This window comes from Betta splendens, chromosome 9 (genome assembly GCF_900634795.4).
Source record: "Betta splendens chromosome 9, fBetSpl5.4, whole genome shotgun sequence".
NCBI classification, from domain to species: Eukaryota; Metazoa; Chordata; class Actinopteri; order Anabantiformes; family Osphronemidae; genus Betta; species Betta splendens.
The window spans coordinates 5,210,924-5,226,003 of NC_040889.2; the positions used below are offsets into that span (position 1 = coordinate 5,210,924).

Below are 15,080 nucleotides of genomic sequence, written 5' to 3' on the forward strand. Positions count from 1 at the left end.
CCCTTCGTTCAAATTGCCCCTTCAATCAGTTCTAATGTGGCAGGAAGGTGAAGCATTACAGTGACTTTTACTAAAAGAACGATCTGATTCTTTAATCACAATTCCAAAAAAAAAAAAAAAAACCCGAGAATAAGCAGGAATTTTCTAACATGAAACGTGTGAGATTCCGCGGACGGATACGCGGAACAAACTAAAACGACTGTCACGGCTGCCTGCGGATTTCAAGCTGCATTTGACTTAAACGCGGCTAAAGCTTAGCAAATGTTGAAAGATACCTGAGTTCACGGCAGCAAAGGTATTTCCCCGCGTAACAAATTGGGCCACTCACCGCAGTGACAAACGCCGCACTTCCCCAGTTCTGTCACAACTGAAACAAACAGGAATGCGGCGCAGCCTTCAAGACGGAACGAGGCGGTGGCCTGCTGGGGGGGTGGGGGGGGGTCTCCGAGCAGAAGCAGACGCCTGATGCCTTCACAGGTTGTACTGGGACCATCATGACTTCCAGAACTCACCTCTTGTGCCTGAGCCGAGCTCCTGTTTGCACTCGCTCCCGGTCACCTTCCTCCAAGTGGCACATTTGCTCCTGCAGCCATTCACGCGTGCCGAACTGTAGCACAGCCTCCGATTTTAACCGTAACCAAGGCGAGATTGTCCAACAGTCGTTTGGGGCGCGAAGGCTTCGCATGAAACAAAGCCTCCGTTATTCATTTCAGCCAAGAGAGGAACACCTGTTAAGCCTCCGTATCACAGTCTGGGTGTTTATTCCCGAGCCAAGAACCATCTTGGATGCTCTGAAAGATGTTTTTATCCTGGCCCCCTTTTTAAGCCTCCCACTGAGTTTAGCCTATTGACAGCTTCTTGCTATGATCGCAGTGACTATGTGCCCAGGGCTTCTGAAAACCCCCATATATGTTTCACCTACGCTCCTCTAAGGCGCAGAAACATGCATGTTTGCATTTAACACACACATTTAACCTAAACATCGTGTGACCACGTGTTTGTGCATGTGGCACGTTCAAGCCGGGCTCGTGGTCGCGTTGGGATCGGTACCAGCGCTTCCCTTTCCCCTCCGCAGCGTGCGCTGCCTCGCTGCATGGCTGTACTCCCAGTCGCTGTCAGTCAAGGTAACCCGATACAGTGGTGTGCGCTAGCGGTTAAAGACCAGCTAAGCGCTCACAAGGGGCCCGTCTGGCACGAGAGCGCGAGGCCTCCGCTGGCTCAGAGGCTTCTTCACAGCTCGGGTGTCTGCCTGAGATAAGCCGTGTTTTGTTATCATAACTATTAAAAGCTTCTAATAATATCGCATATACTTCGCACAGCAGGGGGTCACAAAACCAAAAGCAACAAACCAGTATAAACTAGAGACACTCAGAACTCTACTATTCTCAGTCATACAGTTGTTGAGTACAGTAGTGGTGGTGGAGGAGTCATAATATGTTTATCGTAATGAACTTATCTGAAAGTAGCCAGTCATCTTCATAATGTACACCAGGACTGATGGAGGGGTCTAGTCCAAACAATAAAGTGCTGCGGCAGCACATTTTGGAGGGTACCACCTTGAGCACATGACACGGTGATGTCACCAGGCTGTAAATGGACCTCCATTTTGGGTCGGCTAACAGGAAGGGTAACACAGTTGCACCCAGTCAGTTAGGCTAGCGCTTCTGCAAGCTGATCAATCAGAGTGGACTCTTTAAGGGACAGGAGCTAAATGAAGCACGTGAGACAGAGGGCCAACGGGCTAAAATGAGGAGAAATATGCTAAGACACAGAATCTGCTCCTCCTGTTGTGGGCCACAGTCTATATGTGATGTGCATACAGTACAACGCTCATAAACTGGCTATAACTGCACTTGGACTTCACCCTGGAGCCACCGTCGCGTCTCTGGCAGTGCTGGCGGACCCTTCCCAGCCCCCCCCCCCTTTTGCAACAGCATCTTGGGCTATTCAATAAAGAAGCTTCAGGGAGCTCAGAGGAGCGGGGACGGAGGGGAAAAAAAGGAGAGCGAGCATTCAATGCTGAATTATGCCAGGGTTTGTGAGCTTGGCCCCAATAAAAGAGCAGAGCAGAAACCTATGGCTTATTTAAAGGCTTCCTGCATCATGCTCAAATTCATCTTCCCTCCAAACAGGAGCTAAATTTTGCATGCCCATGAGGAAACAGCCGCTGCGCTTTAAAAGAGCTAAGTGTGTGTCGGGGCTGTCTTGGTGAATTGCGAAGGCTCACGTGCACACACACACACACACACACACACACAGTGTGGCACGGCTCGTAGTGCGTCCTCACGCAAAGGTCAAAGCTTTCTGGTTGTGAGCGCTCATTACTCCGATCCGTCGGCCTCGGCGCAGACTGTTAACGCAACAACGTCAACCAGCCGATTTCGGCACTTTTTAATGGACTCGGAGCGAAGGAAGCCGTCTAGCCGCGACTTGTGAGGGACTCCAGCTGGCGGGAGGGAATTTAAGGCAGGACTTGGGCACAGCGGCTCGTGGAGATGACACAGCAGAGAAGAACAGCAGAACACGCTGCACATCAGCTCTGCGCTATTGAAGACACGCAGAAGCCGCTCACTTCCTCACAGTTTACATCAGTGGCCTGTGCATGAGGAAGCCAGCCATGTATAACACAGGACCTTGCATTTAATTAACCAACTCCCCTCAGCATCCTTTTTTTTTCAATCTCGGAGCCAGCGTAATCATTTCAAATATGCCTTGATATCATCTGCTTAATGCGCTATTTTACCATACAGTTAAACCTGGGCGATAAATCTGCCTGTGCTCTCCATTAATAGATGCAGGGGCCCCGCTGAATAATGTGTGCATTAGATTAACAACACCGCAGAAGCAAACCGCCGAGGAGCGCCTCACGTTAATCTCTCCCGGTGGTTCCCGGAGGATGGGAGCGGACCCCCCCCCTCCGGCCCCCCGGCCCCCCGGCCCCCGTGGCCATGGGTGGAGGGTGGAGGAGGCCCGCGCGTCTGCCGCCGGGACGAAGAATGAGATTAAAGGCGGGAGGCGTGCGCCTACAACGCCGCAGCCGCTCGCGGGCTCCTCATAATTCATTTCAGCCGCACAATGCGTCCACATGCGCACCGGGAAGAACCTTCCACAAACCCCCGCTTTCACACAGACTCCAGCCAGACGTCCCCCAGCAGCTGAAATTATGGCTTTTCAACAGACGTCAATAGATGTGGCTTCTTCTTAAGACTGAGCTGTCGTGAAGCCCACACTTCTCATGGGACACTCTGTATTAACATACTCCTGTGTTAATGCCTGATTTTCAGAGGGTGACGAGTGATTGGAGGTGGGCTCATAACAGAGGTTCACAATACAACAAAAGAATGAGGTTATGAAATCAAGAAATTCTATCCCCCCTCCGGCCATTCATCTCCCTGAAGGAGAAGGATTCATCATTTGGTAGCTTCTCTCCACTATTTAATGATTTTGCATACATACTGGAAGTGCTTCTCTCTGTGCAAGGGGCAAAACTAAAGCTGCACTGAAGTTGAACACGAGGTCCGCGTCAGGTTAATGAGCGACCCCTGGGCACTCATCTACTGTAAGACAACGCCGCTGTCGTGGGCCGAGCGCGGGGGAAAACGAGAAAACGGCGATTGAGGTGAGAGGGGGACGATCAGGGAATGAGCGAGCGAACGAACCCGCTGTGTGACGTGTTGACCGGGAAGCATCTACAAACCCCCCCCCCACCACCACCACCACCACCACCACCCCCCGCTGCCCCGCGAGCCCTGCCTCCACGTGATCGGCACGCCGTCGCTGCCTCGCCAGGGTGAGTGGACGTTCAGGCCCCTCTGACCAGATGCTTAAAAAGTGAGTCAGCGAAAGTTCAGGCTTAAAAGCGAGTGTTGACCCAGAGGGCGCCGCGTGTCGAGTCATCGGCGCCGAGAGAGCGGGGAATGAAAACAGAGGGGAAAATTCCGTGACACAAACAGTGCTGTGTTGACTATTAAGCCTCTTTGGTCCTGAGTAGTTTCTTAAGTAGGTCTGACAAGAAAAACTGAAAATGATTTTAAAATGAGCTGAATGACCCTTTAATTAGTCATTAATAACAAATAGAAGTAATAAACAGTTGCACTTAATGAAAACTGCCTAATTTAATTAACATGTATTATTAGAACCACACAGAAACCGATTCATAATTACTACACGACCTCCTGATGCAAAACTCCTGAAATATTTAGTATTTACTTTTATCTGATATATCAAAGCAGTAATATGATGCCCCTGTCGCTGTCTGCACAAAAAATAGAAACAGCTGATGGCTGGTGATGACACAGTGTGTCAACAGGAAATGGGAAAACGAGTCACCCCGCCTGCCCGCGCCCAGGTTCCTTCACTCGCACTGCGAAGCTCATGTCACTCCGAAAGCAAGAGGAGGAGGAGGAGGAGGAGGAAGAGGGAGGTGAGAGTGTGGGGCACGAAGACACACACACGCACACACGCACACACACACACACACACACACACACACAGTACACACGTATGCACAAAGACACACACACACACACACACACACACACACACACACACACACACACACACACACACAAACACACACACATTGTGGTAATGTCAGCCTCTACGTGTCCCTCCTCTCCTATAACCCCAGAACGCCAGAGCGAATTTCAACATGGCCCCAAGGATTTGTTAATTAGCGCCCCCAACATCTGTCCCACCGGCGCTCAGTAGGATTGCGATGCAGAAGAACAGCGCCCGTTGTCCCATCAGCATCTTGACGCACGCGTCAACCACCACCCTCTACCTGCCTGCTGTATGTAGGTCATCATAAAAAAAAGGGTTCATGTTTTAAGGGAATCCTCCTTAATTGATGTTAGCATGTTGCTGAATAATGCATGTCCTCAGAAGGGACCCGTGCAGCATCCCTTCACCAGTTTGTGGCTGTAGAAGGAGCTTGTATCTACTGAACTTTACTGTAAAACTCCTACACTCCACATTTAGGAGAGACTGACAAAATGATAACGTCTCCTCTGACGATTAAGCTGCGATGAGCCTGCAGGCGATGAAGAGGAGAGCGACTCCTTCCTCCGCTGGACGCTCCGGGTGCCCAGACGTTGACAAATGCAGTAATCACATTTACGTGAGCGCGTGGGACGGATTCATCAACCAACGCTCCTCGCCGAGCGCCTTGGATTGAATCGCGGAGCCGGTGACACGCGCAACAAATCAGTTCTCCGTCAAGAATGAGGCGACTCTCGGGGTTTCACGTGGGTACGAGTCACGGGATGCGCGGCTGGAGTCTGTGCGGCTGAGGGCTGCACGCGGGGCGGTGCTCGTTAATTAGCATGTAACGCGATACGGAGGCTGGCGTCCCAGATGTTACTGTAATCCAATGAGCCTGCAGGTACAAGAGTTGTGTTCACCAGACATTCATTCATGTTACAACAGTGGAACCGTCGCTTCAGTACATCTCCCGCTCCCACCGAGACCCCCGGTAACAAACACACAGCAATTATAACCCTGCAGAAGCAGAATCAAGTCGCTGATCTTCAACAGCTATTTTCTTGTGAGATACTCAGTAATAGTAATAACAGTAATAGTTATTTTCCATCACAGGTTGAGATATATTTGACTTGATTTGCCCGTTAGAGTTAGAAATGGCCAGAATTGGTCATTATCTAAAATGGCATCAAACATCACTTTTACAGCTGAAACGTGTTCTGAGATGATATCAGGCCGAAATGGAATGTTCAGCGCGATATCTGCAAACACCACCGCGCTCCCGTCATCCCGTAAATGCACCTCTACCCATGAAATACGGCTTCACCAGCATCAGTGTGAGGGCTCCGCCTCACAGAGGGTCGCACTCGACAGCATAAATCACAACAGGGCGCATTTGCATGAATTTCACTGATTGTGTCACATATGTTGTGGTGTTGCCTATAGCGTCCGTGCCGAGGAGTCATAATGAGATCTTCAACCCCCGAAGAGGCAGACATAACTCATATGTTCTGCCGTCGCCGTGACAATGGAGGGGTTTATCGCCGCCAAGGGCTCGGGGAGGAGACGGCGCGAGAGCGGAGGCGCCGGAGAGAGATTTCGAGAGGGAGGGAAGAAGAAACGCTGCGCACAAAGAGAGACGGCGATAGCGAGAGAGCATGAAAGAAAGCGAGGGGGGGGGGAGAAAGCATCTCCTCCAGCTTTCACACGTGCACAACTGAGGAGCGCGTCTGCATGTAGAGGAGTATCAGCTGGGATTACACCGGCGGAGCCTGGGGAGCCCGTTCAGGCTGCGTGTCCTGGGGCGTCCATTACAGCAGGGGGGGGGTGCCCTTCGCTCCTTCAGTCCCAGGACCTCTGCTCAGAACTGGAGCATCAGCCTTCAGCCTGGTAACAAGGAAATGTCTAAACATGCTCCATGACTTTCTACAGAGAATCACCTTCATACTTTGGAAGTTCAAGTTGTTTGGATTTATATTAAACCATTTTCATTGATGTGATTGGAGACATTAGATTGAGACTAGATACTGTAAAAGAGAGAGAACGCGTCCCCGTCCTCGAGCTTTCAAGTCAAATCTGTACAGTTTGCGCCTTCCTGCTCTCTACAACGGCGGCCACACATCAGTTCATCATTCCTGCATCCTAAAATGGTTGTTGGAGCAGCACCAAGCAACGGCGCAAGATAAACGAGGGCAAGCGCATTGTAATTTCCATATCAATCACAGATGGTGTCAGCATCTCCACTCGGGGAGAAGGAGACGGAGAGCGAGAAGAGACCAAGCAGGAGAGTCAGATAGAGAGAGAGAGAGAAAATAATGAAATAGATGCTTTTGTTATTGTGAGCAGACGCGAGCTATCATTTAATGAAGCGCGTTTCAGACGGAGGAGGCAGGTAATGCAGCCGGTGGCGCGGCGCCAGCAGGAGCCTGACGCCCGGCGACCGGCTGCACCCGCCCCCGTTTCAGATCGTCACCGGGGGGAGGGGGCAGAGGACAGGGGGGCGAGGAGGCCCTCAAGGCCTATTACAAGTGCCTAAGAGTTTGCGTGTGGTGAAACTTTGCAGCGGCGTGATCTCGTTAAGTGGGTGAAGGACGCCGGGCGATGGCCCGAACGGAGCCGCGCGGTGACACGCGTCAACCGGGCCGCGGGCCCCAACATTCCGCGGCTTAACTACCTCTCAGGCCTCCCACACTGACAAATGGCTTCTGTCTCTTCTAATGTAATATTTGTTTCTACTTGTGAGAGCCTCTCGGCTACTGCGAGGCGAGTCTGTCTGCCGACTGCTTCATTGTGTTAGCTGACTTTATTCCCCGACCGCCTGTCAATTGCTGGACCATCTGAGCGCTCTCGTCTGTCTGTCTTTTGTCTCATTGCCTGCGCCGTCCTTTCTTCCCGTCCAGCTCTCGCTACCGCTCTCCCTCGTCAGCCCCTTTGCTCTGTCTGTCTCGCACTCAGCATCTCCCTGCCTCCCTCGTGCTCCGTGTCTGTCTCTTATGCCTCTACCCCTCTTGCATTCCGGTTGCCTTTTTGCCATCCTGCTCCCTCTCTCCCCTTCTTCTTCCTCTTCCTCCCCCTCTCTCTCTCTCCGTCTCCCTCCACTCCACCACCGTCTCTTTGCTCCAGATGCTAGCTGTCTCAGCTCTGTGGGCCGCGTCTCAGTGATGGCCCCCTCCAGGAATTCAAAGCACCATTCTGGCATTTTCTTCCAAGCAATTGCTTTTTGCAGTAATAAAGGAGGATGGTGGTGGTGGTGGTGGGGGGGGGGGGGGGGGGGGGGGGGGGTGGGGGGGGTGCTGGTAGCTTTAGCATCTCTCACAGAATGGACTTACTGGCCCTAGGCAAAACAAGCACAAGTGCACATCCATGAATCCTCCCGAGGCGGGCGCACACAGCAGGACTGTGTCCGGATTCCGACCCAATTAAGCCGTCTCCAACCATTTGCAGAATTAGTTTGGAAAAAAACAAAGTAACATTCATCATTTTCTTACCTCTGTCAAAGGCTCAGAAGCTTAAATCTCACCCTGGCACGTGTTTTACTAAGAACTCTACCCTACATCGCCTTTGTGGAGGCAGACCAACCAGTTGACATCTGCATACTTTAGTGGCAGCCGGCGTCACCTGTTGAGCTTCATCAGCCATACGACACTTAGGATGATGCTATGTAAATATTACACATGCACTTTTAATGTTAATTAAAGTCGCAGCGACACCGGATTAATTCGCGATGGGACACAGAGCATTTAAGGTGCAATTATCCATGGAGGATGCTACAACGCTACTTTGCCCAACTGCAAACACCAAAACACTTTGCAATTTGTTTTCACATTAAGTAAATGTCACAGCGTATTAGCATGCCGTCGCGGCGGCGGGCGGCCATGTTTGGATAACGCGAGCGCGGACAGGAAGGTGGAGGAGAGACGACCCAGGAAGCAACGGAAGCCATCTAATCAGCAAGGAGCTTCACCATGAGCAGCATTAACGTGGCTTTTACTGTAAACAAGTGCACAGACTGTTTGCTGTTAGCTGTGGGGGGAACAGATTGCGCGGTCGAAGTTGTGATGAGAAAACCTACAAAACGCAGAGAGGAAGCTGACTTGTAGGAGAGTAAGTGTCTTTACTGGAGTTTCAAACAGATGCAGCCACTGAGAAACACTAAGACTGTAATTGATTACATTTATAAGTGTTATGTGTATTAGGCTTGTCAGCTGAAAGGCCAGCGCCTATCGATCCGCCGCGAGTCCGCGGAGGAATTTCATTTCTGAATATGTCCGTCTGATTTCTATATTTTGCTGCTTGGCCACTTATCTTCAACGCGGCCGCGGTGTAGTATTGAACAAGAGTCAACGCGAGCAGCTCTGCAAGGTTAGACTTGTGCATGGCATTGATTTCAGCTGACTGGCGTGGTCAGCATGCTAACGCTAACGCTGACGCTGAGGCCGGGCAGGGATAGCGTTACCCTCCACATCCACCGCGCTAATATCTGCTCGTTTCTGAAGGTCCCGTCGCTAACGACTAATCCTCAGATCAAAGCGGCGCTGGTACAGTATTTGCTCCTGTGTGCAATTTGCAGGCATTTTTATACACAGACCATAAATAATGGAACAAAGCAGCTGCATGTTTAACTTATGAAGACAAGGCTCGAGGCAGAAAGACCCATAAAGCAGCAGCAGCTGAAGGCCTGACAACATATGTCAAGGAAAGAAACAGCATTTGCTCCTGTCAGGAAGTTGCACACGTTTCACAGCAAAATATGGAGGTGAAGAACAGAGATGAGTGGGATACACTCACAAAGCGTCAACATGTAGCTGGAAGCAGAGAGCAAGTGAGGGCAGGTGTCCATACAAAATGCTCCAACAGCCCATTCGCGGTGGTTGAGGAGTTTGCAGCCTGGAAGCCAGAGCGGGTGAGTGACAGGCCGACGCTGCTACAGGTAACAACAATAACGCGCGCCCAGATATTGAGAGGCCCGAGCTGTCGACCTGTCAGCGCTGCAAAACACAGCCGTGCATCACGGCACCCGCGGACCCCGCGGGGCGGACGGCCTGACCCGCCAAGAACCAGGATCCCAATCAGCGAGAGGCCCGGTGACGCGGAAATGTTCTATTCACCCGCCGCCAGGAGAGACAATGCAGCGGCGGCGCGGACGCCAGCTCCCATTTAGCGCCGGAGGAACGGAGCACGGAGCGACAAAGATCCCATCGCAGCTTAATATTTCAGCAGCACCAGCGAAATGCTTTCAAACGACACTCGTCGAGGCTGTTACAAAACTTTGACCCTATTTCCTGGGATTCGCTGTTGGCTTCCTCCACGAGTTGACTGGCTTCATGAACGTGCATGGGTGGGGGTGGGGGGGGGGGTCCTTCCTCTGCTCCTCTCGCCGCCTCCCTTCAGAGCACGGGGGCCTCAGGCTACGCTGGAAATAGGATAAGATATTCAAATATGTGCATGCGCTCACCTACAAGTGCTTGAATGTTTGGAGGTCAGTGGAGTCTGGCGCGTCTCGGCTGGTGAATCAGCGCTGGTGAGAGTCTCAGACAGACAGAGTTAATATGGCGACAGCGAATGCGGGTTTTGCCCGACTTGGCTTGACTGGGACGAGGAATAGGACCCTATTCATCCACTCCACTAAATGGCCGCTGAATTGGCTGATAGCATCCAAACTGGCGCCATCATCGTGCACCACCCCCCCCCCAGCTCTCAAACTGCAGTTCTCAATAACAGTCGACAATCCATCGATTGGGCCTCAGAAAAACAGCGAGTCACAAACAGCCAGACAGAAAAACACAGGAGAACATGCTGGTCTGCTGGGAAAGGCTTTAACCAGGAAGTGTGAGTGTGTGTGTGTGTGTGTGTGTGTGTGTGTGTGTGTGTGTGTGTGTGTGTGTGTGTGTGTGTGTGTGTGTGTGTGTGTGTGTGTGTGTGTGTCCAACCTCTCTCCACACCCTCTCTGCCACTGCATCCTTGCATGTGCGTGCAAGTAGGTCACGGGTCTTCGCGTCTTTGTGTGTGACCCCGAGTGGCTGCGTTCATGTGGCGGACGCGGCCGTGTATCGAATGCACGCCTGCCCTTGAGCCGCGGCCTCTGCCTGTGCATACGTGTTTATCTAAGTGATAGACGATTCCTCTCCCCCGCCTCCACTCGGCCCCCGTCGCTCCCTCTTCCTCTGTTGCGGCGCGGGCCGGATCACAGCCGCGCTACATTCCTCAGCAGTCCAAAGCTAAGATTAGCATACTGATTAGCCAGCTTTGTGCGCTCCGTCCGCGCCTTCCTCCGAGCGCACACGCACGGCTCGAGCCTCATGAATACATATTAGCAGCGTCAGCAAACAAATGCATGTCTAAGACTTTCCAGAGGAGGGAGCTAGTGCACAGAACACAATGATTTTATTGTTGTTTTATTATTTCCTCTGTTGTAATGTAATCATTGTTCCAGCACCACTTACAGTGGATGCGGTTAAAGTGTTGAGCTGTCATTCTGCCGCGTGTCTCCCTCTGCTCGTCTTTTGTGAAGTCTTTAACTCTCTTCCCCACTGTTTTGCTATTTACAAACCACGTCTTTCTTTGCACTTCCAGCAGCGCTTTCATTCCTTTCCCCCCGTCGCCTCCCCTTTGTTCACATCACCTTTCCACCAGTCCGTGCCTGCACTCCTTCCTCCTTCGCCTCACCCTTTTTCTCACCCGGGCAGGAGGGTGGGTATCAATCCAGCGGATTCGGACTCTCCGCTCCCCCTCAGAGGGGCCTGAGTGAGGATGGCAGATCGTGTGAAGCTGGATGTTTATTCTAGGTGACAGGTACCATATGAGTCATAGTCATAATCACAGAGCTTCCCTCCATTGCCCCCCCCCCCCTCCTCCACTCACGTCCCCCTGCTTTTGGCTGCACAACAGAGCAGCTCTGCAAAGCAGAATGGGCCTCAATACACACATTACACAGCAAACAGAGACATACAGTTGCAACACTGCAATGGCGTTTCTCCAGCCAGCTTCCAAAATGAGAGGAAGTGCTGGTGTTACATTACATTTCATAGAAATTCAAAACAAATCATTCAAAGGTGTCACCTTGACCATTTTACTATGACAATCGTGTTTCTGGTTCTTTAAAGGGATGACTTCCCAAGTAGAGAATAATGTTGAAAATAATAATTTTAGCCTTGATATCCTGCAGTGTTGAGACATGTTGAGATTTTACTATGAGGGTTTATTAAACTTTATTTGTATATAAACATAAATATATTATAGAAATGATACATCTTTCTGAGTCTGAGTGGGTCTAAAAAGTGAAAATTAAACTACAGGACAATAGGTAAAGGCTGACAAAGCAGAGACCTTGGTCACACTAACATGCAGTAACAGTAACATAAAGGTCAGGCCCGGCTCCGACCTTCAATGGAAAAATGAAATTATGCAAAACACATTGTGGAGAGAAGAAATAAAAACTAAGCAGAACACGAAGATGAAGCAGACACAAGCATAAAAGACACTGAAGTGGGCAGCGGGACATCGAAGGACATGGGAACAAAGTGGAAAGAGGGCAGAGCCAGATAAATATGAAAAATAAATATGAAAATTAGGGCAAAACAAACCGGACGAGGAAGGTCAATCCAAATGGAAACATGTGAGAAGAAAACCAAAAAGAAACGCTGAGAGCAGCGGGCTCTTTCATCGTGCCAGTTGAAATGATTGGAGACGTGCCAGTCGAGAAAACAGAAGAGACCACCAGCTAAGACAAAAGGGAGAGGGAGCTGAAACAGACGAGACAGAAGACAGGAGGCCCCGGGGCTACGCTCCCGAAATGAGATGGATGAGGTACGTTGGAGACAAAATATCCAAAACATAGAGGCTCGATTCCAGCCTCAGCGTCGGACACGCAGCAGCACAGAGCGAAAGGTGGAGAACGGCGCCAGAAAATACAAGGAACCAAAGAATCGCTAATGCTCAAAGGTGAAGGTGTGGGGGCGGCTGCAGAGACTGCTGACTGAAAACAAACATCCAGGCCCCATTGATTGGACACATGCAGAAGGTATCAATCGACACGGCAGCAGGCGCCATAAAAGAGGAAAAAGACCCCCGTGCTCTCCATTGATTAACCGGGGGCCTGTGTGATTACAAAGCAAACTCAATCTTCTGTCCACGGTGGAAGCAGCAGCAGCGGCAGACAGGCAGTATGAGGAAAAGCACTGCAGCTCATATGTGCTCCACCAGCGCGTCCTTGAACACCAGATGATTTTATTAATCATTAGCTCGGCGGTGAATGGAATAGCTCTGTTTTTTTTTTGTTTTTTGGGATTTTTTTATAATAGGCTTATCATGGCTATTGCGCACAGCCTCCGTTTTTCACACTTAGCAGACTGGAGCACTGTGTGCCAGCTGGATTTCGCCTCATAAGTGACTCAGATGCGGTTTGAGACGGAGAAGGGAAGCGAAGGAAGAGAAAGGTGTGAGGGTGCCAGGGAAGGAGAAATGAAAAGGAAAGGCGCACTCGGTCGCCCCGGAGAGAGAGAGAGAGAGAGAGTTGGTACCAGTGTGTGTGACTGCATACATTTGCCTAATAGGGTTCTCCTCAGGCAGTGGATGGGGAGCACTGTTTGTCCAACTAAGCAGGTACACGCTCTCCTCCTGCAACTAGTGCTCCTGCAGCTAGACGAAACGACAGGATGCGTGGATGCGCGTGACCCCAGCGAGTCGGCGTGACAGTAACACAGCCCTCAGGACAAACACGCGTGCCTCACTGTGAACCAGAGTAACTAAAGACTTAATTAGGCCTGTGGCGCACGTCAGCTGATCCTCGGGTCCGAGGCAGGAGTTGTTCCTCCCAGACAATGAGACGCGAGCCTCTTATATAATCCCTCTGTCTGCTTAACTAGAGGTTCACGCGCGTCCGCGGCTGTGTTCTTCCAATATCCCCTTAAGGACGAGCAGAAGCCGAGGGGTCGACAACAAGTTGGATCGATGCGCTGAGAGCGGCTGCCAAACCAGCGGTGGCATCGCTCTGTTGTCAAAACGCCTCCGCACGACGCCGGCGCCCGCCGCGTTCAGCCCGTCCAGACGTCGATACGTGCGGTCCGCGGACGAGCGGCGGCACTTCCACTTACCGCAGTAGAGGAGCAGCAGCGCCGTGAGCAGCACCACAGCCCAGAAAGTTGACGACATCCTCGGCCAGCGACCGGCATCTTTGCGCTTTGCCAACCTCGACACCGAAGCCATTTACACAAACAGAGCGCGTCCTCTTTGAAGAGATGAATTAAAAAAAAAAATCAAGATAGTAATCTCACGATCCCGCTCGGTCTCTCACAAAGATCGCCGCGTGTAATCCCATAGAAGACGTGTGAAGATCGAGCAGCTGATGGACAGGCGGTGATTTGCTCCTCGGGTAGTCGGGGTGCCGGTGCGCAAAAGAAAAGGTCACATCTTCCTCGGGAATCGAATAGCGCAGTGTTTTCACACAGAACCACAAGTTCCTGGCGGTGCCTTCACTTGTCCCACGTGTGAAAAAACCTCAGTTTGGGTCCAGTTCGGTGAAACGAGGCGCGATGCGCTGATGCCCGCGGGCTGCGTTGAGTTGGTGCCCAAAGTGTTCAATCATCTATACCGCAGCGTCGTCAGCCCTCCTTTCACCTGTGGTTCCACGGTTCGCTCCAGCCCCCGCGGTCCCGACGACGCAGCCCCCAGAACCGGGCGGAAATATTAGCGAGGTCCCGTAAAATCCGCCAAGGATGAAGGAGAAGGCTTGGTCACACGGGAAAGGAGGAAAAAAAGTCCGCTAAGATCACAGTTTGGGGAAGAAGTCGATGAGAATCAGAGCCTGTTTGCGGACAGAAGCGGAGGATGGATGTGAAGAGACAGAGACTGTGGGAGAAAGGAAGGGCGCGAGGAAAAGGCGCCGTGCGACTCCAAGTGATTTTGTCCTAAGTGAAACATTCAGATAATCGATATTACGTCAGCAATATGCTACTTGATGTCGCGGTTAACGGTGACAGCTTGACGCTGTTACACGTGAATATTTATGCCACGTCACCGTTTTTGTGTAATTCAATACGGTGCGTTTATTGGCTCTTATAGATTGTTTAGATTTGATTTTGTATTTAATAAATATTGAGTGCAATGTTTTCTTTTTTGCTCTCTCTCTCCCTCTCTATCTCTCTCTCTTTCTCTATCTGTCTTTCTCCCGCACACACGCGCGCACGCGCGCACACGCTTGCCTCACTTATGGTCACAATATCTACACATTTATTTTAAATGCACTGCACTGTGTTGTGTAGTGGTGGTGAAGTATTATTAACTGAACTGCTGCTAATTTCAATCAGCGGAGGTTCTGATTATTCCACTCGTCCACTGCTCCAGAACCATTAGCAGCACCCCTGCCTCTGCCTCCCTTTCACACCCGGCCACATGGACCCCACCGCGGAGAGTTGCTACATCGGACAGCGCCAATGACAAAGAGCCCAGTGGAGAGTGTAATGTGTCTACGGCGCTTCAGCCCCGTGGACAGCGCCAGCGGCGGCGGCGCGACTCACTCGTCACCGTGGTATTTCGGCACCATGGACAGCGACCAGGCGCCGCACCGCAGCGCGGAGCCGCGGACAGCGCCAGGCGCTGAACTT

At 51.4% G+C, this 15,080-nt stretch overlaps 1 protein-coding gene across 2 annotated transcripts in view; it reads right to left on the minus strand.

The window, feature by feature from the left end:
* Window positions 1-14,772, minus strand: part of tafa5a (TAFA chemokine like family member 5a) — an 89,695-nt gene extending 74,923 nt beyond the window's left edge. The window contains exon 1 of one of the 2 annotated variants that reach the window (XM_029161758.3): window positions 13,572-14,772. In XM_029161758.3, coding sequence (XP_029017591.1) covers window positions 13,572-13,683 — 112 coding nt within the window. In that variant the 5' untranslated portion in view covers window positions 13,684-14,772. The remainder of the gene's footprint in view (window positions 1-13,571) is intronic. The other variant, XM_029161757.3, reaches the window with a different exon arrangement.
* Window positions 14,773-15,080: the final 308 nt, after the last annotated feature.